This window comes from Chroicocephalus ridibundus, chromosome 2, assembly GCF_963924245.1.
Source record: "Chroicocephalus ridibundus chromosome 2, bChrRid1.1, whole genome shotgun sequence".
Taxonomy (NCBI): Eukaryota; Metazoa; Chordata; class Aves; order Charadriiformes; family Laridae; genus Chroicocephalus; species Chroicocephalus ridibundus.
In genome coordinates, this window is record NC_086285.1 from 65,082,316 (window position 1) to 65,109,339 (window position 27,024).

Consider the following 27,024-nt stretch of genomic DNA (forward strand, 5'->3'; position numbering starts at 1 on the left):
TCAGGGAATGCTGGCTGCGGCCAGTCCATAACAGCTTCTCTCTGCCACTCCTGCCTCCCCTGGTCCAGGGTGGGTCCCTCGGTCCCTCCCAGGGGAGACAGTCCTTCATGAACTGCTCTAGCCTGAGTCCTGTTCACAAGGTTCAGTCCTTCAGAAACAGACTGCTCCAGCGTGGGTCCCCCATGGCTGCGGTTCCTGCCAGAGAATCTGCTTCTGTTCGGGCTTCTCTTCACAGGCTGCAGCTCCTGCCAGGAGCCTGCTTCAGGAGCATGGGTTCTGCACGGGCGGCAGGGTGGGTATCTGCTCCGGTGTGGTTGTCTCCAGGGGCTGCAGGGGGACAACCTGCTTCACCATGGTCTCATCCACAGGCTGTAGGGGAATCTCTGCTCTGGTGCCTGGAGCACCTCCTTCCCCTCCTTCACTGACCCTGGTGTCCACAGAGTTGTTTTCCTCACATATTCTCACTCCTCTTCTCTCAGCTGCTGCACAGCGTTTTTTACCCCTTCTTAAATCCATTGTCAGAGAAGCAACACCAGCTTTGCTGATGAACTCAATACAAGGGGATACCTCCAAAGTACTTAGTTTTTGGAGTGATCGTCTACATCTTTTGGAAAAGCACAACTCCTTGTTTCCTGTTACTTCCCTGACATCACTAAGAGTTGTCTCAGGAGGACGTCACAGGAAAAGTGGTGAGATCTGAGCGAAGAGGAGCACGTTCCTTTTAGGTCTGTTGAGGGAGTAAGATTGCACCTTCAAGAGCAAAGTGGAAGAAAGTATAATGACATTTAAGAAAGGAATAGAGAGCTAAGACATTTCTAAGGTGTGCCTTGTTGCAAGGAAGCTGATGTCAAGGCAGATAATCAGAGGAGAGGAGGAGGGACCTCTAAGATTGAGCCTGACCTTCTTGGACAAGAGAAAGAAGAAAAGGGACAGGAGGGGAACAAGGAGATGGAAAAAACCAAAAATGCCATTCAAAAGCTTACTGTTTAGATTCAAAGTCATGAGGCGTTGCCATAATGGGATATCTCTGGAAGAGGAGAAGTTGTGGCCGTATAAAAAAAAATAAGAGTTTGTGTCTTAAAAAATAATGAAGAAGGAAGAATTGAAAGCATTTGGATCAAACTTACATCTTAAGATGAGAAAGAAGTAGGAGTAGCTATAGTACAGGTGGTGGTGTTGGCATCAAGCACAGAAGAAACAGAGGAAAAGAGTCGTTAATGGAAGGAAAATTTGGAACTGGCTGTGAGGTTTGTTATTCCAATAGTCTCTGAGAAAATATGAGACAGATCAGACTGAAGAAGATGGACCAGGAATATTTTACTCAGTTTCGGCTGCAAAGTCACAGGTTCAGCCTACTAGAGGTTCCCAGAGGATAGTAAAATTGTGAAGACAAGGAGATGACACGAATGTAACCAAAGACAGAGTGAAGTATTGTCATGACTGATGGTGGGTGGCTGTGCTGGGTGTGCTTGGTTCAACCTGGGTGCTCTAGACAGATTTTGCAGGGACGTCAAGCTGCAGTTTTACTTGGAAGTTGAGTGTCTTAAACGTGGAATTACTGAGAGTTATTGAGTAAAACCCTCAGACCAATGGTGAGTTGAATAGGGGAAGGTGCCAGAGAGCACAAATTGCATAACCAGCTTCCATTCTGCTGCAAATAGGATCTGGCAGATCATTCCAATGGCTTTGGCTCAAAATGAACCCTGATCAGCCAGTTGTCAGTACAGTGTCTCCTTTTAATTACCTGGACTAAAATTACAGTTCATTTGCAGACACTTAAACTCAGAATAATTAAGTCTGTTAGACATACTATGTTAAAAGCAGCTGAAAATGCGCACTGTTTAGGCAAAGTGAGTCCCTCAGCTTTTGGCTTGCCCAGCTGAGCAACCAGAGAGGAAGCGTATGTCTGGCACGGATGCCAAAGTGCTGGAAGATACAGTTTGTACAGAATTTTTATCACTTGGTTGCTGCATGACTTTTTTATTCTTAATTTAAGGTAAAAAAGAGAGAAAAAGAAACTCGAGAGCATCAAATGCATGACAAAGACACCTAAGCCTACATAATATTCAGCTCAATAATGCAAAAATGCGTAGCTGAAGGAATGGACAAAATCCACATGCTGCAAAAATGCTTATGAGGAGACACAAACAAATATAGCAGCTTTGATGTGGAAATACAAATAGGTCAGTTACATGTGAACTCTGCTGCGTATGGACTGATGCATGCCAAAGGACATGCCAGGGATGGGGAACAAAGCTATGGGGGAAGTCTCTGTAGCAGGACAGTAGGCTGTGAGGAGGGCAGAGAAGAACAGCTTGTGGTCTTCCTGGCAAGGAAGAGGGAAACAGAGTAGGCGAAAATCAGACCGCATTGTGGTCTCAGAGTAAAAGCAGTGAAAGGCCAAAGGGGACATCAAGAGGAGAGGCAAACGGGAGAGGCAGATGGGGGCGAAGTGCCAGGCAGCAGGCAGGCCATGGCGCCAACAGGAGTGGTGGCAGGAGGTGGAGCTGCTCTGGAGGTGTCTCTGGGCACATGCAACATCAGGAGACATCTCCCTCCTCAGAGAGCCCTAAGAGGCGGTGGATCTCAGGAGGGTGAAGTGCCATTGAGGTAGTCAAAAGAAAGGTCCTGGCTGCTTACATTGCAGATACTTATTGCCTGCTCCCTCTGCATTTCCAAATGTTTTCTTGCTCTCTTCCTGCCCCGTCTTCCCTGTACATCCCATGGTAGACTGCTTGGCTGGTATTGGTTCATCCTTATAGCCTAGCCCTTGTAAATGTCTTTAAAACGTACACCGATGTGTAAACACGGGCATAGACTCACACCCACAGATTATTGGGCTTGCTGTTGTCCAGCTGGGGAAGTGTTGTTCACAGCAAGATGCCTGCAAGACCAGCCTGGAAAAGTGCCCTATCTCTTTGTGGCATCCCCAGATCCAAAAGGCGTCTGCCTCTGGAGCGAAATCCAGCACTAGTGCACCTATACCAATGCATATCCACCGGCAGGTGAGACAGCGCCAGTGGGTCGCGCCCAGGACTGGCGTGGGGAGTGCTCTCCTCCAAGCAACAGAGCTGCCTCTTCACCTCTCTCATTGCCAGCCCAGGTGCAGCCCTGGCCCGACCTGCCTTGTGCCTGGAGGCTGATACATCTCTGCACAAAACTGGTTGACTCTTAAGTCTGAATGACAAGACTTCATCTAAGTCTTCATCCTTTTCTCTGGCTGGACACCTGTCCTTTGCGTGCAGATCTGTTCACAGATCAGTCATCTCAGTGCCGTGAGCGTACTTCCCAGGGAAAAGGGTTTGGGGTGCAAATTGAAAACTTGCAAATCCTTCACTCCTAAAGGATTTTGAATATATATTAACAGGGCCAAATAGGAAGGTAGGCAACCTTTGCAGAGCACCTCAAAATTAAGCTTTATAATCATTCTGCCTTGAATCTGTACCCTGCCTGTTGTGGACATGTTAAAGTAATCTGGGATGTAATATAGGCATTATTGTTTAGGGTAATGTCACAACGCATTAATCAAGTAATGGGTTCCTTTGGGAGGGCAGAACTAGTTCCACCATCTTACTTGCAATACATGAATGTAAATACAGATTTACAGTCCACCCAGTGCAGTCAAACTCTGTTGAGCCACAGGCTTGAAGAGTATAATAATGTCTGTTCTTCTCGAATCTCAGGTGAACACAGGACTACTAAAGAATATAGACTGTTTTAACCTCCTGTAATAAACTGAGATCACTTAAATATATCTGAACGCTCCCATTATGCCTGTTTCATAGAGGCAGGGTTTAAGCGGTTGCCAGATGTTATACCCTCCTGAGTTTCCAGGCTTGGGGTTCTTTTGGTGAAGTATATTCTCTCCCCTTTTCTGCCATCCATCGGTCTGTAAAGAGAGTTACGCTGGTGGTTTGACTGTTGTGAGCTTGCGAACCCCTGGCACTGCGCATGCAGTTCCCTGGGCTACGGAGGTAAACCCAGCCCTGGAAACACTGGGGGATCTGCCCTGATGGGCAGCAAGGAGGGGAAGACAGTAGAAAAATTACTTTGGAAAGTCTTTATAGCTCTTTGTGTTGCTCTTCCATGAAGAAAATCTGTATATTGTGGTCTGCTAGGCTTTATGTGTAGATAACTGGTGCCGCTAGATTTACTCAACTACTTTTTAGCGCTGCTTCTGTGTTAAAACAGGCCTCTACAGTGCCTTTTTATGTGGAAATCTTGTAGCTGGGTGTGGTGGGGAAGCCGTTCAGTGACTCATACTGCAGGGAATTCCCTGATGAATTAGAGTATTTTTACTTCTGGACTAGTGCGCAGTTTCCTTTAACGCTGGAGCAAGCGGCTGATAAGAGCAGACTACAAAGGCCCATTCACCATTCAGCTGCCGCGTGTTAAAATGGGGTGTTTATGCTTTGCGAAGCTGAAAATCCACCCCACATAACGTGGTAGGTTCATGGTATTTTCGTCATTAGCAATCCCAGGTGCTCCAAAGTGTCACAGCGCCATAAAAAAAAGGCTGTGAAGTGGCTGGTGGTGAAACGCACCCAAAGCAGGGATGGCTATAAATAACAGCGATCGGTGTGTAAATGTCAGGCTTCCTGACAAAACCCGGTGTCTTCAGCTGGCGGCAGCGCTGATGGCCACCTGTCAGCGCAGCGCTGAGCCCGGGCGCAGTCGGAGAGCCCTTGCGAAACAGGGGGTTTCTCTCTCCTCCGGCACAGCCGCACTCCTGCGCTGCCGAGGAGGAGGAGGAGGAGGGATTTGAGGGTCCTTCTTCCAGCCCTTGGCACAGGTCCCCAGCTGAAGCTTTGGCTCTGTCAGGTCAACTGCTGCTGGCACTGAGGGAGCAGGGAGCTCCGCCGAGGACTCTGCAGGGCTTTTGCCCTGTGGTTCTGTGCGTGGATGTTTTGTTTTTATTTCCCTTTTGTAAAAAAAACACCCCACAAAATGAAACAGATCCAATATAATACCTTGACACAACTTTTTAGCTATATAAAGAGATGTCTTTCTCTTCAAAATATTGCACTATAAATCTTAAAAACACCCAAACAAAGCCAGGCATTTGGTTTGGAGAAGACACTTATTACTCGGTAAAAGTAAATAGCGAAATGAAAGGGAATGAAATGAGACCTTTGGAAAAGCTGTTTTCTCCTTTCTCCCTTTTCCTCCCTGCCTCCTCCTCTCCTTCCTCTCCTGCCCCCGTCTCCCTCCCTCCCCGTATAACAACTGCCCATTTGGGTACGGTAATTCCAGAGAGTAAACTTTAACGGGAATGCCTGAAATGTGTCTGCTTCAACTTTGTGTTATGTCTGTAATTTGAATTATTTGCATTTTGGAAAGGTATAAATTGCTCTGGTGTACTTTGGTTGGCCGGCGGCCAGGAGGGAGTTGCCTCGGGCCCCGAACCAGGCGGGCTGCTGCAGATGTGGCAGGCGTACAATGGAAACTTTTGTGGTCGAGCAGCCCTCGCTCCTCCGGCACACACTGACGGGAGGCGGCATCCCTCCCGCTCGCCGGGGTCCCCGGCGTATGGGTACTGGGGGCAAAAGCCTTCTCTCCGGTGCAGGCAGATTGTCTTGATGCATCAGGCTCCCAAAAAAACATTCCGGAGCCATTATTTCTTCCTCTCTCTCTCTTTTTATTTTATTTTATTTTTTTTTTAATTTCAGCTGAACTGTATAAACCTGCAAAACATGTTTACTGTAAGAGGTTGACGTAGTGGTCTAAGGTTTCCCTCCTGGAGCTGGTCCCAGTCCGTGGGCGTTGAGATTTCCCTCTTGGTTCACCAGACGTAATATGAGGAATTGTCTTTTTCTTTTTTTTTTTTTTTTTGTCTCTGCTTCATAACAACTTTTCCTCCCTGTGTTTTTTGTTAAATGAAATGTCACTAGCTGTTAATGAGTTGCCTGTTCCCTACTTCTTCCCTCTCTTCCCCTTCCCCTTAGTCGCTGAGCTGTGATGGTCTGGACAGTCTCAAGGGAATTTCTTGGAGCGAAACCCGTATTGTTCTTATTAGCTTCCAAAGACAAGCCACGGCTCTGGATTTTTATTTTTCCTAATAGTTTAGATTACAGCATTTAAAATATTTCTGAACAAACTCTCTTTGTCATCATAAAAATTTCAAAAGCGCATAAAGGCAGTGCTGCGTGAAGTAATTGAAAGATTAGCTAGAGATGGAGTCATTTTGAATTTTACTGAATATCGACAGGAAATAGAAACCTGAATCAGATCATTCGTCTTGCAAAGCAGAAATTAAACATAACAAAAAAGCTGAACTTCTGGTAATCCATTTACAAAAGCAAATTGAACACATGTTAACTACTAGTCTGGACGTCTGTAGATTTTGAAAAAAAACACCAACAAACCTCTTACAAAGCAGAAGTTCCTAGACTTTGCAAAATGTATGATAGTGTCGGTGTTGTGTTACTTTTACAATTGATCGAATTAATTGGGAGAGGGGAAGGGGGGGCTACAGGGGCTCTATAGGCAGAGGAGTTGGGGGGAGAGAAAAGGAAGCTGCTCCCAGACAAGGGATGTGTCCTGGCTTGCCAAATTTCAGTCAGTTTTTTTCTACTGACAGCTCGAGGGAAGCATCTGTTGGATAAATTGTGAAGTGATTGCCAGTCCTCTTGAGAAGTCTGCTTCAATTTTGGCGCTCTCAAAAGGCATCGTTAAGGAGACTCGAGCACAGTCTGGATGCTCCTTCTCTCCCTGCAGCTGAACGTGGCAGTACCAATTAAAGGGATTCCTTTTCCAGCGTCACAGTTTAAAATGCAGGAAGAAACTAAGGGTAGATCTGCTAATTGTTTCCTACAGAAAGACCTTCCAAATCCACTGTGCTGTTTGCGCTGCAGCTGTCACGTTGCGCTTCTTTCCATACGTTGAAAAGAAAGGGGGTTTGGACGTTAAAACAATTGCCAGGGCTAGTCCCTCAGCAGCATTCCTTTCACAGTAGGACGGCTGTACACAAAAATATTATTTACAGACATTTGTAATAAATCAGGCAGTTCTAAATGCGTCACCTCCATCCTGGCCATGAAAGTGAAGAGAGAAGAAAAAGTGCATTCACTCTTTTACCTTGCCGAGAGCTGTTTTTCTAAGGCAGGCCCACGTCCATGCGATGAAGTTCAAAATAGCTAATATTTGCATTTGCATGTCCTGATGCCGCAATAAATATACAATAGAGATGACATAAAGTCTCATTTCCTTTTCATTCTGGTGACATCTGACAACGGTGGGACTCATGAAGCTGCATGTGTCCCTGCTGCCCAACTTAGACAGCAGTCTGCTTGTGGCCTTTCATACACGTTTGTGTTTTTCTAGGCCTGCAGAATGGAAACCTTACGTTTTGTATTATTTTTCTAATTTCTTTGCTGTTGAGTTTTGAAGCTACAAGGAAGAAGAAAAAACCCTGTTACTGACCGGTGACTTCTGTGTCAGTGAGACGCAGGAAAAATGACCAGACAAACCCAATTTCTTCCGAAAGGCAGATCTTCAGAAAAAGTGATAGCTGTAGCTTAAATCTATAGTTGCTTGAAAATAGAAATACAGTAAATTAGGAGGACCCAGCACACCACTAGAAGCAGAAAACTGCTTCAGAAAACTGTAGGTGGGTCCACTGCAGCTGAGCTCAACCAACTTTAAAATGGAGTCGAAAGCTATGTTTCCCAGCTTACGGCCATGACTTTTGATCCAAGCAGCAGAATTACGACAAGCCAGACAAGGAGCATATTAAAATGAAATACTGCATGGCTGAGGAGCTTCTTTACTTTGCTGCTTACTTGGTTTTGTTTTGTTTAATATTAATGTAGAATATGACTTACTGTAGAGGTAGTGATCAAAAGGCCTCATAGGTAGCAGTATTTCTGTCTGAAAGTTTGGGAAACTAAGGCATGCAACAGTTGCATATTTTGTCCAAACTAGTGGCAGAAAAAACTCCCAGTGGCTTTCCCCCATTGCAGTATCATGCGCTCTGGATTGTGGTTCCCCCTTCAAAAAATCTAAATGGGCTCCCATTGCGGGTTACCCAGATGGCCTCCTGGTTGGGCAACGCTTGGTCAATGCATTTTGAGAGCTGGTTTTCATATATACAGTGCCCCTTCAAAGATATTGTTTTTGAAAAGTCATTCTTTTGTAGGCTTGGGAGAGGAAAAAAGTCGGAACTAGATATCTTTTTCTTTTGTCTTTTAGATGGTCACCATGTGTGGGAAATGGAAGCCAAAACCGACAAAGAACTGTGCAAGCCAGTAAGTCTGCCTTAAATATTTTAACATCAAGATGAAAAATATATATTGCCTTCTCCAGCACTGTTACTAAAGAGGGATTTCCAAGGCTTTGGCACTGTGTCTCCCCACTGAAACAGAACAAGTACTTGGGCCTCCCCTCCTGGAAATCTTTCTTTAATAGGAGCGTGGGGTAAAAAGCCTTCATTGGAAGCTATCCCGAAAGTAGGAGAGACCATTTGGAAAATATTTTTTCATTGTCTGGGATGGGCCAGCCCCGTCTGCTCATCTTCTGTCTTGCTGGGTCAGTTCTTCCCTCTACTCCCAAAGCAATTTCTGATCATTTTCCTTGGCTTTCGTTTACCGTCGGCAAAGAAATGTGAGTCCCCTCACAGGAGATCAACCTCACAGTTGGAGAAGTGTGGCTCCCTCAGCCATGACTTTAAGTGGGAAATATGGCCACTATTTCACCTCTGCAGGAATATGCAACAGTTTGATAGCTGCAAACCTGCTGGAGACATGCAGGCAAACAATTTAAAGACCTCAGCTGAATGCAGGCCAAATGCTAAAAGACGAGTGTTCCCTTTTATTCTTTCAAAAAGTGCCAAGGGAGGTTTGGAGGGTCATAGCAGATTTCACTGTGCATTTGTGTAAGCTGATGCCCTAGCAGCCAAGTCGTTCTTTAGCCCCGTGCTGGAGCATTTGGTTTCTGACAGTGGAAGATCATCTACATGTTCTCCAGCCCTTCTTCCTGTAGCAAGATCTCCCATCCACAGAAACTAGCAAGCTTAAAACTTCTGAGTTGTTACATGAAAAAACATTTCAGTGTGGAAAATGGAAATGTTTGAATAATCACATGCGTGTCTTAATTCTCCTTTCAGATGAATTTGTGTTAGGGTGAGATATACTGGGAATGACCTGCCGGCCAAGGGGTTGTGCTTTCTCCTGCTGAGTTGGAGACCACGATTTGATTGTGGTTCCTGATTCTTTTCAGAGGCAGGAGGGATAAAGCATTGTCCATACGCAGTATCACATCTGCTGTCCAAGGGGAAGAGGTGAAGGCTAGTGATTTTTTAAAGACCCAAACCATGCTAAAATCTTACATCCCTACTTCTGGAGTCCTTGGCACAGAGGACAGTGGGGGCAGTGGGAGGCCGTCCCTGCCCATGAAGCCCACCAGTTCCCCTACAGAGAGCGTGTTGTTCCTTGTGAACCCCGGCGCCCCCTTCTCGGCGTTAACATGTGAATACTATTGTACAGCTCGACTGCCTTAATCGTGCCTTGACGTTCTGATTTGTTGCTTTTGCAGAATTCGCTGGTGGTTGAGATACCACCTTTCCGCAATCAGAGAATTACCAGCCCTGTTCAGGTCAACTTCTATGTCTGCAACGGAAAGAGAAAGAGAAGCCAATACCAGCTTTTCACCTATCTTCCTGCTAATGGTAACAAAATGTATTTCTTATCTCTGATAGTAAAAATGAGAGATAATGATGATTACTTAGAAAGATATATGGCTCTGACAATTCTATAGCAACCTGAATAATTTGTAGGTATACCTGGTACTACAAAATGAGAGTGAGAATCAAACCATCAGAGCTGCCTTTCTCTCTGCTGCCCACACAAGACACCTTCTCTGCAGATTATTTTCTTTTGTATTGGTGGCAGAGACCTGTTGGAACAAGGACTTTTTCTGCATTTGAGAGCTGAAGAGCCCCAGCACAAACTCACACGTGTAGCCACAAATTGTGAACGTGCTTAGCTCTCTGCTAAGTTGCTGTCAACCCTTGGTCTGACTTTGTAGCCCCAGAGGGCACATTGCATTTGAATTATACTTCTGAATTCGCACCACAGCACTGTAAGCGTGCTGGGCTCTCAGCTGGAGGTCGTGTGGGGATTCTCCTTCCAGTCATCCTGCACCTCGCTGTCTTGTGTGGGGTGAAAATACCGCTCCGGGCTGATGCCTCTCTTGGGTAGCAATGAAAAGCACAATGTGGATGGAGATCAGAGTGCTCCATACAAAATGCTTCATGTGTAGGAAATGTTCAGAAACACGTGTGCCAGTTTATTTTGGAAGCTTATATTGGTGGCTGTGAAGTGACAATAAAGTATTCATGCTAGCTGAATTCCAAGCAGACTTGTATGAAGATTTTAATAGCAAGTAAATCTAGATTATTTTTTTTTTAATTTATTTGAAATGGCTTTTTCTGAGAACACTTTTTTTGGGAAAGTAGAAAAAAAAGGGTGGTTGTTTTGTTCTTGTTTTGGAAGGAAGAGGAATTAGAAAAATGATTAGGTTCATGCTTTTTTGTAGGCTTTCCAAATGAAAATAGTCCTTCTGAGGGAAATTCCCACAAAGCAATACTTGAGTCATGTCACATGACTTGAAGAGACCTGCCAACTTTTTGCAGGTGAAATCCCATAAAATACACATTTGGAATTTCACCTAGTTAGCTTGCATGCACTCCAGACTTTTATCAGGACTTTAATTTAAAACAAAAGTACAGGAAACCAGACATGGGCAACTGGATGCTTATTGCATATGGACTGCATAGCTATGCTCCACTGAATCAGCCTGCTTATGCAAACTTCATCCCCAGTGGGTATGTCTGTGTATATTTAAAGACTGTTCATCTCTTAAATTGGAAAGAAAGAGAGTTGTTCTTCTCTTGCACAACACTTCAGCAAAAAAAATCTATTCTAGATGCCAGCAGGTATTGCCTTGCCATGCAAGTTAGCCTTAGAAGTATCTCAAATACATGCCTGTTGTTAACTGCTGTCTATTGAACAGCATCTTTCCTCTCCAGCGTTGGCATAGGCCATATTTTACCATTTTATTCTAAACCATGGGAATAGTATTCACTGCTGCAAAGTTGGTTTATGCTACCACCGTTTTGAGTTTGAAACATTTGATGTTTCATTTGATGTGAAACAATGGGAATAGCTACCTAGTGACTGGCAACAGAGAACCAGCCTAGGCTTTATTCTGCAAAGACATCTTTAATGATGGTAATTGTTGAAAACATTGGGAATCTTGTTTAGTCTGCTGTACTGATTTAAATTCCTGTGAAATCTTTTAGTTTCAGTGTAAGGAACCCTGAAAGAAAAAATACAACACCAGAGTAGGGGAAAGGGAAGCAGGTATTGAATAGTAAATATGCCGTCCCCCCATTCCTGTTTACTTCTCCACTCACGTTCTCTTAATATATATGTATATGTGCGTATAGGTAACTGAAAAACATCTTATGTTCTTTGCAAATTCTCTCATAATAGTGGTAAGACTGAATGTGCTTTTGCAATCATCAGAATTAATAGTATAGTATGTTTTCATTATGCCTGTGTTGTAGCTGTGAGGTTTTGCCCTTATGTTGCTGGTGGTTGTTTCCATTGTGCCTTTCAGAGGTAGATACGATCACCTTGACTGTGTTTTCGGAAACCATGCACAATGACTGAATCAGTCATTTACGTTGCTGTATTTCTAGGAGTCATTTTAGGATGTTCTGCCTTATTTGATTTCAGTCACAACATTCTTCTAATGTTTCAAGACACTGTAGAAAACCAAGGTTTATCTCATGAAAAAAAAAATAGTTGAGTCAACAACCATTGTGTGATCAGTGTAAAAAAATGTAAAGGAGATAAGCACTGTTTTGGTCCAGGTAACGCTTTGTCTCTTGTTTAAAAAAATCCCACGAACATAGAAGGTGTAGGTTTTTGACAAGCAGATGTCAAAGTGATCATCAAGTGTAAGATGTGGTTTTACACAAATCAGATGGTATCCTGTAGGCTGCTGCTTCTGTGCTTTAGCACTAGTCAGAATGCTAACGTTTCAGTGCCTATCACAATTTTGCAGGTATTTCTGCATGAAGGGTCTTAAAAAAGCTGCATGACACACATTAGACATATGTTTTACAGCTCAACTGGACTGTGCCAAAGCAAAATACCGTATGTGGACTAAAGCCTAAATATTGTGTGAACCCACTGGCTGTGCTCTGGGGATGGGTGTGGGCACTCACAAATGGTGCAACCAGTGGGAGAGCCATGGACTCGCTCTGCCGTTCCCACCCTGACCACAGAGCAATAGGGTGTTTTTTTTCCTGTAGCTCCTGTTTCTCCTCATTCCCTAGGGGATAATAGCCAGTGGATCCAGGGACACGTGGCCTCACTCATCCCACCTCCCGTGGATGTTCCTATAGTGTCTCCATGGAGTACAGCTCTGTGATGTGCAGCCAACACAAGCTGCCCTCTCCAGCAGAGTGTTACGGTTTCACCGCCATAAGGCTTCTCCCGTGCTGCAGAGATATGGCAGGATTGTACTTTTCCTCTCTGTTAGCTGAAGTTTTTGCAGAGCAGGGACTTACTTGGTGAAGACAAGTTCCTGCCTCAGAAAGAAAAAAAATGATGTAAAAATGAAAATCTTACTGCTCCGTGAATGAAAAGTTTAAATAACAAAACAAAACAGAAAGTAGAGGCTTCATAAATGAGAGCCAAGGTCTGGAAAACGGGCTTGCTTAAGTCTTTGGCTCGGGACAGACTGTAAACCTAAGTACTCATAATCCACTTTTAATTGAAATTTTGATTTACTGTTCTGCTGAATTTGAGCAGTCCCTGAATCCTGTATTGGCCTATATTGTACAGAAGTAACTGTAATGTCTTTTTTTTTTTTTTGGTATTGCTTCAATATTATGCGTTGCTGAGCAATTGCGTATCAGTTTTTCAGTTTTGTCCTGGAGCTTGCAGGCTGTAGGCTCTTGAGACTCCTCCCCAGATGTGCCTGTCACAGAAATATAAGTATTTTCTGTACCATTCTGGCACAGGTGAATTCCTACAGCTTGTATGGTAAGTACTATTATGTTTTCGCATTGCCACATCCCACCAGAATATGAGGAGGAAGAAGCAGGACTGGATGCTGCAATCAGGAGTCTGAGCAAAGCACAATGAGCAGATGCTTGGATATTCGGCTTTTAAAGTCTCTCGGTTGCCACAGCTCTGTTCAGACATGCTCTGCCGCTCTGTTATGTGCAGCAGAACATTTTGGAAAACCATTGGTGAACTCTGCATTTGTGAACCCTACCCTCTAGAAAAACACTTGGTTTTCTTTTCTCTTTATGACTGCGTTATCGTTTTGCTTCTATGAATTTATTATACTATTGGCCCATATATGCATTTCAAACAGGAGGAATCTGTTTGAAATTCTAAAATCACTATGCGTAAGCGGTAGCATTTGAGGTTTAAACTAATCTGGAGAGGCTGAAGAAGCACACAAGCGATCAGACATGTGTGCTGTGGTTCCAAATCCTGTGCTTTCATCTGCTAAGAAAGCTGAAGGAGTTCTCCAGCTCAGAAGATGTTAAGTAACACATTGAATGATAAGGGTTAGATCTCTGTTTATTCAGATTTCTTTTAAGTAGGTACATCAAAATAGAGGAAACATGTTCAGGAACTCATTTTTTGCAGATAGGAGCGAATGCTCTCTATGATTTCTGTTATCTAATGAATTTTGATATCAAGAACGGTGAACATAGAAAAGTTTTTCTTTGAATTTTATTTAGATAAGTAATGATACTTGACTAAGCAAAGACAGGCTAGTTTGTCTAGGAAATATTTAATAGGATGGAAAAAGGAAAGTTGATGTGTTTCTTTCACTGGAATGAAAAATACGCTTTTGCAAAGAGTTGATGATAAAGTATTTCCGGTTTCTGTTTCTGTCAGGCTTCTTAATTGTCAAAGCATTATTAAAAAATCATTTCACTACTTCTAGTATTTATTAAAATGGTGTTGATGCGCTGAGCAACTTTTTATTTTGGGATGCGTTTTGCCACCTGTAGGGCGAGATTTCCAAGCCCACAGCCCCCGCAGTGCAGCTCCTTTGCCTCCCTGCAGGCGCCGGGGTGCCGAGCTCCTCTGAAAATCCAGCCACGCAGACAGGTGGCTTGGTGGGGAACGGAGGTCCCGTGAATCTGCGGGTACGGAGCTGTGCTGAGAGCCTGCCTGGGGTGACTAGGGGTGCCTTCGTGGTGTTGTTCACAAGCCTGGCGGCGCGAAAGTGGAGCTCGTTGGTGCGGTTCTGGAAAGGGCGAGGGGTGCCCAGGGCGCGTTGCTGCCGGCATCCTCCTCGCCTTCCTGTCCCTGCGGTAAAATTATCGCCGGCCTGCCCTGCAGACGAGGGCGATCAGCAGTTTTCTGGTGACTGCACTGAGCAGCCGTGCCTCTGTTTCACCTCGGCTCTTCCGCCCACAGCTCGCTTTCTAAGTCAAAAGGCGACATCGGCTGCCTTAGCCGCAAAACAATAAAATGAGGATGCAAAACGTTGCTGCTCTGATGTGACGCGGAGCACAGCTTTCGCTCATCACCTCCTGACACCTCCCACTTTTTGAGTATTTGTTGAATTTTCATGCTCAAGGCTGGCAAAATTATTAGTTTGCAAAACGGGGGTAATTTGGGGGCGGTTGGGGAAGCGGGGCCAAATTCAGTGCCTGGGCTGGGAAAGGATCCTCACCTGCAGCCTAGCCAACATGACCGCCGGCGGCAGGGCCATGGCGGCAGGCCTCGCCTCTGGCCTGGGCAGCTGGAGCAAGGGGCATGGAAGTTGCCCAGGCCCACCTTAGGCCAGTGCCGCCCTCCCGGGGCCGTGTGTGAGAGGACCGAGCGTGGCCAGGACAGGCCTGAAGGCTTGGAGCGGCTGGAGGTGTTTCCATCCAGCCCAGGGAGCCACCGAGCTGCCTGCGCAGGGCAGGGCAACAGGAGGGATTGGGGGGAAGGTTGGCCCCAGGGTAATTTTTTTTATTTTAGGTGGAAATATGGATCACGGTTCCTCATTTTTACACTATGTGGTGTTAAAGCTTATTTCATTTTGGCTGCTGGGTGGCTGATTGTTGCTTTTGACATTCAGCAAAGTAACAAAAAGCAGGCGAGATTTTGTCGGAGTCCTGTTTCCATTTAAGAGGATCACAAAATTCATCATTGCCAGGCGCATCAGCCCCTCCAATCCCTTCCGGCAGCCATGCGAGGTCTGCAGTGGAGTGGAGGGGACATGCATCATGCTCACCAGCGTGACGGCCTCAGATGCTTTTGCTCCCAGTTGCTGGGTCCCCACTAGAGCTGCCCACAGTTCATCTGTGTGACATGCCGTTTCAGCTGTCATCTGGAGCCCAGTCAGCCTTCCCTGACCTGCAGATGCAGCCGTCTTGATCTTAAGAGGCTAAACTCCCAAGATGCTTATTTTTGTTCTCCTCAAGTGGCTGATCACCATAATTAATCTAGCCCAGTGACTGATCCTAAAGGGGATGCAGTGGTGGAGGCTGCCAGAGGTGAAATGCACGGACGAGGATGTGTTTTGCTGGCTATGGGAGGGACTGCATCTGTCTCTTCTGAAGACAAAGACCATGTCAGAGCTGAGGTCAGCTGGGTCCAAACCCCTCTCTGGTGAGGGTGGATCTGGGGGTAGGACTGGCACGGTAAGGATGCCCTCCTTCCAGCTCATCCCTGCAGAGCCACAGGAGTGCCAGGGATGAGGAGTGTCGGGCTGTCCCCACGCTGCTGCCTGGCGGGACCCCTGCCCTTAGCCACTGCTTTCCCATTCTCCTCCCCTCATTGGGACAGCAGGAGTAGTGTCAGCGCTGGCAGTATAATGTTGTGCCGCATCCTCAAAAAAGACCTCACCCCAATGAATTTTAACGTGTCTGACAGAAATGACATAGAAAGCCTTGGCCAGTGCAGCCTAGGTGTTACGCACAGTTAAACCTCCAACTGAAGGCAGTACTGGAGCTGGGTGCTGCACCGCGGGGGTAGCAGTAGAGCAGCCCAAGCGGGCGTACCACAGAACTTGATTTATCCTTTTCAACATTGTAGGATTTAATAAGGCGTTATGATGGAAAATCAATCGTGCCTTTTAAGAGTCTTCCCCTTTTCTTTTGAAAGAAAGGTAATGCATATCTTCTGTACTAACACAGCCCAAATGCCCTCCACCTAACTTCCACTCCTCCCCACCTGGTTTAACAGTGTATGCACCAAGCTACCATATATAATCTTCTGTCTCATAAATATGCGTTGAATAACCTAATAGTTTAACAGCTGTTAAAAACGCATTTAGTAAATGAGTTAGCTGGAAAGCACTTTCCAATCAGATAATGGCACTGTCCGAGATTATAGGCTGAGAAGCACGCACAAGGCTTCCATCTACCTGGAGGCTATTCTTGTATAAAACTGTACATATGCATCTGATCCCATAAAAATATATACACATTAAACCCAAAGAGGGCAGGCAGGCATGTATTAGAGGTAGCCCTCTCAGTGAGCAGTACCAGTAGCAGCGTACTAACAAGAGAGGGTGAGTGAGTTCAGATACTTGTGTAGATAAAACCTGCAATCGCACATGTGTGCTGCCTACAGCTTCTCGATAGCGTGAGGCTTCCTTTGTTTCTGAGTCACCGTGCTCTGGTTTTATTAACTAAAAAGCAAAGGCGTGACAGTAGCTTGACCTTTAAAAAATGTTTTGGTTGAATTGGTGCCTCGGGAAAAATATCCCATTCACAGCCAGCATCTGCGGAAGCCCCTGTAGTGACTGTCTCAGGACATCCTGGGATTGAGCGCCCATCCCTTGTCACTCACATTGCCGCTGCTGCAGATACATTGGCAGGGTGTTTCAGAAAGTTTTGCTCGGTCACTGCTGCTCTGGTGTTATATGAAAGGGGGATTGCAGTTTTTGAGGCCAGCCAGCCCACTGCCTCTCCCCAGCACCAGACTGCTCCAGAGTCAGAACGAGGGGCGAGGTCCTCACTCTGCTTAAGCCTGGTGGATCCAGCCGATGCTGCTGCAGCTGCCAGGATTTTGTCTTGCACAAATACAGAGTAGCTAAGCTGTACATGGAGATGTGTCCACATCCCTAACCATGTCTCCGGTGGGCCAGCAACAGAGCAGCGGCAGCAGTTGGGATGACCTGCAGAGCATCTTCTGAAGGAGCATCTGGCTCGTGGTGGAGAGGGTGTGCTGCCTGGTTCGAGGTTGACTGATGGGGGAGGATTTCAAAGGCACAAATGGCATTTCAGAGCTCAGCTCAGTAGTGGAGATTCAGCTACCTAACTCCTCAACCCTCTTTGAAAGCCTCATCTCAAAATTTTTACCAATTACAAGACGCTTAGTCCAAAAGCTGAAGAAATGTGTGTGTGCACAGGATGAAAAAAGTAGTGTTTTGATTTTCATATGCTAACCAAAATCTGTGTGCTGGTGCCAGGGAACTACATCATAGTCTGCACCGTGAAAGGTGGCTATTTTGTTTGATAGGTTCAATCAAACTTAAGGGTAAAATAAATATATTATAGTGCCATAAATGTATGCATTGATAATACTATGTGGAAATGGGAATTTGTTAGTTCAATGTTAATAAGGATAAACATCTGTTTAATTTATACGATTATATTTTCTCAGTTCACATAGTTTAATAGCACCCCCCCAAAAAAAGTTTAAAAACCCATCTGGATTGCTAAAGTGTAAAAGCAAACAGGCTTGTTAGAATTGTCAAAAAATACATATAATTTATATTTAAGCACTTTCTGACTCCCTTTACTGAATGTGCATGATTTATTATTTTTCTTCAAGGTTTGATATATTAACATTTTACCTGCCAGAAAGGCCTTTCATTTAAATGTGGGCTTGCAGGACTGGCTGAAATATTTCTCCCAGATTCAGAGCCACACAGAAGGACCATTGTCTTCCACCCAGTGCCTTGGTATGATGTCATAACCCTGCTCTCTCTGAGTGAGAAGCTTTGATTTATAGCCAGGGCTGCTGCCAGTGCATGGTTCTCAGAATTTCGTATTAAATTAGATGACATAATGACACGAGCCCAGAGTCTAAGAAGGCATCATCGAACCATTGAAAACCAATTAGCACAGATTAAGTTGCTTATGAGACTAATTTAGAACTGTGAGCTCTGTCATATTTTAATATTCAAAATCAAGGACCACTTAAAATTGTCTAATGCATTGCGAAGTAACAAGCACTTAAAAATTCACGATACGAACCAAAGTTGCATTCATTTTTTCCTTTTTATGTCAAGGACCTGATCCTTCAGCAGAGTAGGGTCTCTTAAATGAGTAACATTACTTTTGAGTCTGAGCATATGTAAAAACTGCATCATCTTTTCTGTTTACAACTTCACAAATTCTGGCTTCATTGCTGCAGTTTATTGTTGGCAAATCTCAGTGCATGGCAAATTCAGTCACAATTTTTCATTCTAGCCAGCTGAGAGTCTGCAAGACCGGGTGTTATCTCAGCACCACGGAGCAGCATTGAGACAGAATGCTTGTTGCCTTTCGATATGGCTCTGCTGAATTTAAGAAATAATCCATTTTCTGCTAAAAGTGCTTGCAGATTCATAAGCTGTAGGTCTTCCCAGTTAATTACCAGTCCAGACCTGTCCTGTAACAAGGAGTGTCTCTTTCAGCTGGCAGGTTTTTACAGAGTCATTTAAGATTTGAAATATTTGAGATAGAAGTTAGTCAGGCTAATACTGTTCTCTGTTAAATATTAATCCTGAGAAAATTAACTGTACTTTCTGTATCACGTCTCATCTCCCTCTGTGAACTACTCACTTGTGCAAGTGAGTGACGGGGGAAATGGATATGTGTTATGGCAGCTAGCTTACCATGCCTCCACTGGGATGTATTTGAGAATGAAACCTCTTTGTCTAGCTCAGGTCTGTAAAGATTTGCAGTTAATCAAGCATGAGTCAATAAGTCAGTGGTAACGCTAGTCCATGGCTGGACGGTGATCGGTCCTGGCTGCCCTGGAGGAACTCCCTTGGGTTCCTGCCTAGGAGAAAATGGTCAAGGTGAGCACGTAAGGTTTGTATCCTCAGCTGCTCTAAGTCAGCTGCAGCTCCTTCCCCCCAGCTCAGGGTCTCACCCCCCCAGAAGTCAGTGATACAGCGGGTAGGGTGTGCGAGGAACCGGTAGCCTTCTTACATGCAAGTATTTTAACTTGTTTGAGTAATGCCATAGACACCGTGATGGTGAGTACAGGTACAGGCTGTTCCTGCATTGTTTTTGGAAGGTGTGCCTTGAAATACGCACAGCTCCTGCCTTGGGCCTTCCGCAGTCCTTTGCAAAGTGGAAGTAAACGGTTGCCCTTTTAAAGAAAGAACATAAGATGATTTAAACCAACTTTTGACACATTCAGAGTATTTTCAGAATGACCAGGAGGTCAGACTCACAGATCCTTTGTGCTGAGTTTGGAAATACAAACATTGGCAAAGATTGTTGGCCTTTGTTACGCCATTTGTTAAAGTTACGTAGGCTGGGGAGAAGCAGATCCAGGATAGAGTGTCATAAATAAACTGTTAACTGGTGTAATGTAGCAATTTGTGGTGTATCTGTCCTCCACAAGTCAAGTTATACAGATATTCACATAAAATACAAAAGTTGAGGTCTAGACAGAAGGGGAAGTGTTAATGTCTTACCTTTCTGCTGACATGCTCAGCTTTGCAGGTCTGATTCCCGATCATTTGGGTCATTAGTAGTGGTTTTTCCAGGAAAAAAAAATTAAAAAAAATTCCTATGGAGTTTCCTTCTCCAAACTGGTACCCTGCGAAGACATTTACTCTTTAAAGGGGAGTGAATGGCTGCCATCCCAGCTTGGTAAGATCCATACATTCACTCTGCATAGTGTTAAATGGCTATACAAGTGGCAAAGCACTGAAAAGTCAGATACAAATCCCTTCACTGTTTCAGCGTGAATACTTTTTCTGTCTTTCAGTGTGATACCTATTCTAGTAATGAGATTAGCATACAAACTATATAATACTTAGCAAGGGGTGACTTTTTTACTGTGTTGAAAAAACACATTGAAAAAGGTGATGGAGACCATTCAGTTGAACATGTTCAGACACCTCTAAGCCTACGTGCAGGTAGTATCTGTCCATTTAAAGAGAACTTGTTTCCCATTACATGAAATAACTGGTGCTCAGGAGTATCAGATCAGAGCAATACAAGGGGACAATGTAAACAGTTGTCAGATAAAACGGAGGTCCCACTTAATCTCATATCCCTCCTTCTTGTTTCCCTGTCTGGCTACAAACCTCTCATCAGCAAATGAGCTACTGTGACGTACCCTGACTGGTCCCGTAATTAACACCAGTTTCTATTTTCTCTCTGAACTCTGGATTTATGGGCAGACAGGAGTGTCCTTGGTTGCTGTCACCGTCTCCAAGAGAATTTTTAGACTAACAGGTCTGGAATAGAGTCCCTTCTGCCCATCAGTCCTTTGCCCAGTGCAGAGTAGGACTTCCTGGGTATCCTCTGTTGGTTGTGGCAGGTGTATTTCAGTGTAGCAGCAAATTAAATCAGATTCCCAGTGTTCACGGCCAGTAATCGGACCTTGAAAAAGACCCCATGGCATTGCTTTTATAAAGAAAAAAATCAAAGTGACAAAAAAATGTCTGGTAAAACAAGTAGCAGAGATGTTGTGTAGAAAAGCTACAATGAAAAATCAGCCTGAGATCAGGAACCTGCCTTCTTTAAAGCCTCCAGCCTGCCTGCCACCGGGGCTATAACCCTTCCCTAGGTTATAACAAGTCAGACAACTCCAGGGTTTATTGGAGTTGAATTGCCAGTGGTTGAGCTCGGAATTATTTAGCACAGGTGTTTCTATAACAGTGATATATTGGGAAAATTCAGTGTTCAACAACCATCATATTTCCAGCTGTGCTGTGGTTAGTGCTAGTACAGCGAACCTGATATAAAACATGTGAGAATATTTGCTAGCTCAGGAACTTGTTAAAGGTATTTTCTTACAATATCTAAGCTGCTATGTTTATCTAGGTGCGTTTCTTTGGTCTTGCATTTTCATAAAGGGTGTGATGCTGGTTTAATAAAGCTGTCACTGAACCTGGAATCTGCTTCTCTGCAACCAAGTGCATTAGTAGCCCTCCTAGGCAGCGTGCAGCACACAAGCAGGTGAAAATAAGATTATGAGGAATCCAATGACAGTCCATTATCCTTAGCACATTCGTCTTGAGCAGCACCTGTGCATCTGTTGCGTGTATAGACATGTTTTTACTAGGGGTGCTAGAAATCTTGAAACAAGTGTTGCAAGCATCTATATGTAAAAGAACATAAAAGGAGCAAAGTTAACAAGAGGCTAGGGGACTGTAAAACAAGGGTAGTGAAGTGCATTCACCAGCAGCAAAATTTGTGAACGTTAAAAGAGGTTTTATATGTACACATGCACACACGTGCAGTTTTAGGGGTTCAAAAGACTCATATACAAACATAGTAAATGGCTGGAGAATGTATAAAGGTGTTCGTAAAACAGACGTAAATAAAAATACAGTCAGAGACACTCATGCAACATGCATGTGCTCTTAGCTGAGTTGTGCAAAGATTTTGAATTAATGACTTTGTGCCACAATGGTTCGGTTATTCTAATATTCTGAAAGACATTCTCTGGTGTCACCGTAAATTTCCAGCAGCACCTTCAAGTGACAGCTGTTCCTCTGGTTCTCTTTTTGGGAAAGAAGATAAATGCCACTGTGCATCCATACTCAATTGTTGTATGCATTGGAGTTGCATCTGGCTAGAAAAAATACATCTACATCTAAGTGGGTATCTTTTACCTATGCACTGCATATGTTGTAGGAGGAACCGCAAAGGCACCTCTCTGTGATTTGAAAGCCAATGTGATAAAGACACTTTGATTTGAGGAGGGATCTCTCCTCTGATTTGAGAAAGCAGCTCTGCATTTGTCATGACTGAGTTGATGCTCACAGACAGTCATTCTGTCCACGTGCTGGTGGTATTTAGAGACATGGCTTGACAGCTCAATTAGAGCCTCTTGGGACAATGGGTAGAGCAAGCAGAGGTCTAGAATAGTAGTCAGTTTTTCTTAGTAGCCAGAGACTGAGTTAACATTTGTTAGGAGCTGGCATTAGCAGTTTGGATCCAGCTTAGAATCACTGAGAGATGGATGCAACTTATTGAATATTTTACACCCGTTCGCTGGTTAGTAAGATTAAACAATCATTTAAAAAATAAATAAATCAAATCCTACTCTTTCAAAAATACCCTCATAATTGAAAACTTCTTGTACATAGCAGTTTGTTATGTATCTTTGTAATTTTACTTTCACTGAACTCTGAAAGCCCTATCTCTACCTTATTATGCTCCAGTTTACCGAATGTGCAGACATTTATCAAATGGGCCATCAGTAGCCGTAGAAATGCAGTAGTATATCCAAGTTTAAATTCTTGCTTTGATTACTACAAATCCATGGAGCCCTTGGGTCCAAAGCTTCCACTGAAGCACAGCTATTTGCAAATAGATTTTTATAGCACATTAGTGCTGGAGGAGAGTCCAAAAAAAATAGTCCTTTTCAATATTAGAACCAGCTGTGACTTTCTTGTGCTGATGACTCATTCATTTTTTTTTATAGGGTGGGAGAACTAGGCAAAAGACACACAGAGTCTTATTCAAGACGTTGTTTGTTTTGCAAAGGGTATCCTAGCCACAAGCCAACTTGATCATACCAATACGCAACTCATGTTTATGTAAAACTTTTTTCTTTTAACAGTTCCAATTATAAAAACAGAACCCACAGATGACTATGAGCCTGCTCAAACCTGTGGACCAATGAACCAAGGCTTAAGCCCTCTCTCTAAACCATACTACAGCCAGCAGATCATGATGCCCCCTGATCCTGGTTCATGCCTCGTGGCTGGCTTTGCCTCCTGTCAGCAGAGGAACGCTGTGATGTCACCGTCTCCCAACGCAAGCCCCAAGCTGCATGACCTTTCGTCCTCTCCTTACAAGTGCATCCCCAACCCGGGCCACAGTCACCTCGGACTTCAGCAGCCCACTGGAGGTGTCCCCACCATACAGGAAGTGCCAAGGTCTATAGTTGTGCACCCAAGCTCCCCCGAGCAATCATCTCACATCATGCTGCAGCCGCAGGTGAGTCAACATCTGAGCAGTAGCTGTCCCCTTGGTTATCAACAAACACTCTATCCCAACAGTCCCTCTTCTCCAGTTCCATCTGTTACCCAAGAGCCAACCTATTTGCAGTCCTGCAGTCCAACTCACTCATCCATAATGGGTCAACAGCAGCAGCAACTACCGAAGGTTCACAGAAATGAGTCTCCAACAACCCAACCACTGTCATTGCCAGAGTTGCATGAGGAAAGTAATCATAATTTGGCCCCTATTCCTGTAACGATCAAGCGAGAACCCGAGGAATTGGACCAGATGTACCTGGATGATGGTAAGTCTTCTGCAGCATAGGTTTGTGTTCAACCATGTTGCTATATCAGTGAGTTCCCTTAACCCCCTCCTCCTTTTGAATCCTGGTGGAAAAAAGTTCAATTAACAGCCTGGTGGAATGGTGCGGACTTTTGCTTGGATTGTCTCTATACAGGAAAGGACTCTTTAATTTCGTTTGCAATAATGAAACCATATTATCTAAGCATTAAATACTATTAGTTACTGTAGAGCTAGCTGCATGATTGATAGCTATGTTGCAATAATCTTAACTGTATGGTCTTGGCTTATGCCCATGCCAGTGACCTGTGGAACTGCAGTGAAGACATATTTAACATTGTCCCATCCATAATGCAGTGAAACGTCTGGTGTGCAAATCTCTTCACTGGAACTAAATGATAAACTGCTCTACTTCAGTTGAGGAGGTTCAAATTAAAAAACGTGGGCACATCTTTCAGCATAACTTTTCAGTCTGGTGGCATCTGACATTAAGATTACTTTTTCTTCCATTCTTACTGTGGACTTGCTGCTGCTTTTTCTTTTTTTTTTCTTTTGTAAGATTCTATATGTATATGTATTCTGCACACACCACTGAAAAGTTAAAATGCTGTGATGAACTTGTCAGGCTCTAGCTTCCAAAGATTTATTAGTTGAAAGTAATAAAAGGGATAATCTGGAATTTGGTTATGTGACCTCACTGAACTGTGATTTAGCACTTGCTGCTAAGTATGCTAGTAGTATTCTGGACCCTCACCTTAATGCAGTACGTGAGTTCCCTTCCAATAGCCACATAATTTTATATAACATATCATGCTATTTAAAGAAGAAAGGCCTTTGAAATGCTGCATCGAAACTAATTGGTGCCAAGGAACATCTGAATGTGATTGTCTTTCATGGAGAATTTAAAAACAATTCATTGCACTGTTTTTTAAAAAGGACATTTAGTCATTCTATTTTAAACAGCACGATACGCCTGAATTAGGATTACAAATGAATGTTTTGGAGCTTGAGTAGCAGCCTTTTGCTTTTCAACTCTAGGAAAATGATTTTTCTTAACAGAAGTTATTATTGGTTACATGATAGACAGGTCTAAGGAATTTTTCCTAATTAGGAGTTCAGTTCACTGAAGTTTTGCACAACACATCTTTTGTGACAAGGTTTTCTTCATATAGCATGCATTTTTACCACATCTCTGTAAGGAGCAAGATTTCAACAAACCAAGCAAGCAAAGTACACAAACCAAAACAAAAAGCCATGCCCAAATTTTGTTTTTGAGAGAAACCACAGAATCACAGAATGGTAGGGGTTGGAAGGGACCTCTGTAGATCATCTAGTCCAAGCCCCCTGCCAGAGCAGGGTCACCTAGAGCAGGTTACATGGGAATGCGTCCAGGCGGGTTTTGAGTGTCTCCAGAGAAGGAGACTCCACCACCTCCCTGGGCAGCCTCTTCCAGTGCTCTGACACCCTCAAAGTAAAGAAGTTCCTCCTCATGTTTAGACGGAACTTCCTGTGCTCAAGTCTCTGCCCGTGACCCCTTGTCCTCTCACTGGGCACCACTCAAAAGAGCCAGGCCCCATCCTCCTGACACCCAGCCTTTAAGCATTTGTAAGTGTTGAAAAGATCCCCCCTCAGTCATCTTTTTTCCAGACTGAAGAGACCCAAATCCTTCAGCCTTTCTTCCTAAGAGACATGGTCCAGTCTCCTCGTCATCTCCGTAGCCCTTTGCTGTACCCTCTCCAGCGGTTCCCTGTCCTTCTTCAACCGGGGAGCCCAGAACTGGACACACCACTCCAGATGCGGCCTCACCAGGGCAGAGTAGAGGGGGAGCATGACCTCCCTCCATCTGCTTGCCACGCTCTTCTGGATGCACCCCAGCATGCCATCCGCCTTCTTGGACACAAGGGCACATTGCTGCCTCACGGTCATCCTCTTGTCCACCAGGACTCCCACGTCTCTTTTCACAGAGGTTAACCAGAAGTTATCTATGGAAGGAAGAGAATACAGAATAAAATCTAAACCTAGTCCATAGCTGTCTTTCTAGAAAAGCACAAGAAATGTGCAGTCTTTCTGCCTTAGATCTCCAAAATCCATCAACCACTTCTCTGACAGCACTGTGAAAGTTGCCTTTGGCTGATCTTTGCTAGAGAGGTGGGACTGCAGCTCAGGGATGAAGGGTGAAACTCCTCAGTCATGTTTACTTCAGATTTTTCCTGGAAGAACAGAGGAACTTTGCTACTATGTGGTCTCAGAGAGTTATTTTAATTTGTTCAGCAATGCTCATTCTCTCCGACAAAGCATAAATGGTTTAGTCTTTACCTCCATCTCTCTTCCATCCCTTCTTCTGAACACACATGCACACCAGTCCTCTGACAGATAATCATAAGTAATTGTAGAAGCCACCATGTACATCTGCACTGATACTTAAAGTTGACTTTGAAGGTCTCTTCAGCTAGTGAAAGGCAGATACACTTCCCTTTGGCATCCAGCAGGTTATCAGAATTGTTCTGTGGCTGACCACAAGAACTATAGAACCAAGAAATAATTCACAGACATAACAGTTACGGTAACAATGAAACTCAGGTTGTTCCAAAATATTAAACACCACCAGTTGCCTCTAAGGGTGGTAATCAGAAATGGTAACCAGAGGAAGTCCCTTTTCTGTGTCTAAACCAATATTTAGGTTTGTCTCAGGGGTCACACTCATGGACCATAACCCACAAGAGTTTCCCTTTCCTATCTATGCCTTATGTCACTGCCTGAGGAAAAGGACAGCCACTCTTAAGGAGTGGCCTACTACTGTCTTTTTATTTCTCTCAATATTTGGGCAGTCGAGAGAGAAAGTATGTGGCAGAGGGGCTAAAGGCAGGAAGCATGTCTTGTGGGACTTGCGCTGGCCAAGACCCTCTGTTCAAACCATGCAGAGCCCCAGCATGCCTCAGACACATAGCACAGGAGCACGATGCTGTGAGTCAGGATGGAACCCCGTCTAGGTCTACACTGTATGCATTTCATGGAGGCAGCCTTACCACCACCAGTGCAGACGTTGGTTTCACATTACATTTAATCTGATGTCACTGCAGGCTGCCATGGAAAGGGTGGCCTCAATCCATCTTGCCCTTAGCCACATGTTCTTGCTGCTTCCTTTGAGTCATATCAATTGATTATGGAGTGGGAGAGCAGACAAATGGAAGATTAACCTGCCAAAAATAGGAAAACCCACATAGTTTTCCACTGGGTCAGCCTATGGAACCACATCCCCCAGATCCAATAGCTGTCCAGGTCCAGCCCACGAGAGGAGCAGGAAACCTGTTGCTGCAGGTCAAGAAGTGCAGCAGGACCACCTTGTGTGGCAGCATCCCACCCATAGGCCAGAGTAAGCATGATTTGAAGCCACATCTGATGTCATCTTATCCTCCCCAGCAACTATCTAATCAACTCATCTTGTCTCGGTAAAAAATCCCCTTCTGGTGCTAACCTGTTAGTTACGGAAGGATGACATCGGGCCTGCCTCCTACAGTCTCAAAGGGCAGTTTGGCCACTATGGTGACTGCCTGGAAACC

At 44.4% G+C, this 27,024-nt stretch overlaps 1 protein-coding gene across 6 annotated transcripts in view; it reads left to right on the forward strand.

Moving 5' to 3' along the window:
• The window catches only part of NFATC1 (nuclear factor of activated T cells 1), a 116,294-nt gene that overhangs the window by 59,314 nt on the left and 29,956 nt on the right, over nt 1-27,024 (forward strand). For 2 of the 6 annotated variants that reach the window (XM_063325765.1, XM_063325766.1), the window contains exons 7-9: nt 8,191-8,246; nt 9,532-9,664; nt 22,782-23,468. In XM_063325765.1, coding sequence (XP_063181835.1) covers nt 8,191-8,246; nt 9,532-9,664; nt 22,782-23,468 — 876 coding nt within the window. Of the gene's footprint in view, nt 1-8,190; nt 8,247-9,531; nt 9,665-9,772; nt 9,809-22,781; nt 23,469-27,024 lie in introns of those variants that run through there. The other 4 variants (XM_063325767.1, XM_063325768.1, XM_063325769.1 and 1 more) reach the window with 4 other exon arrangements.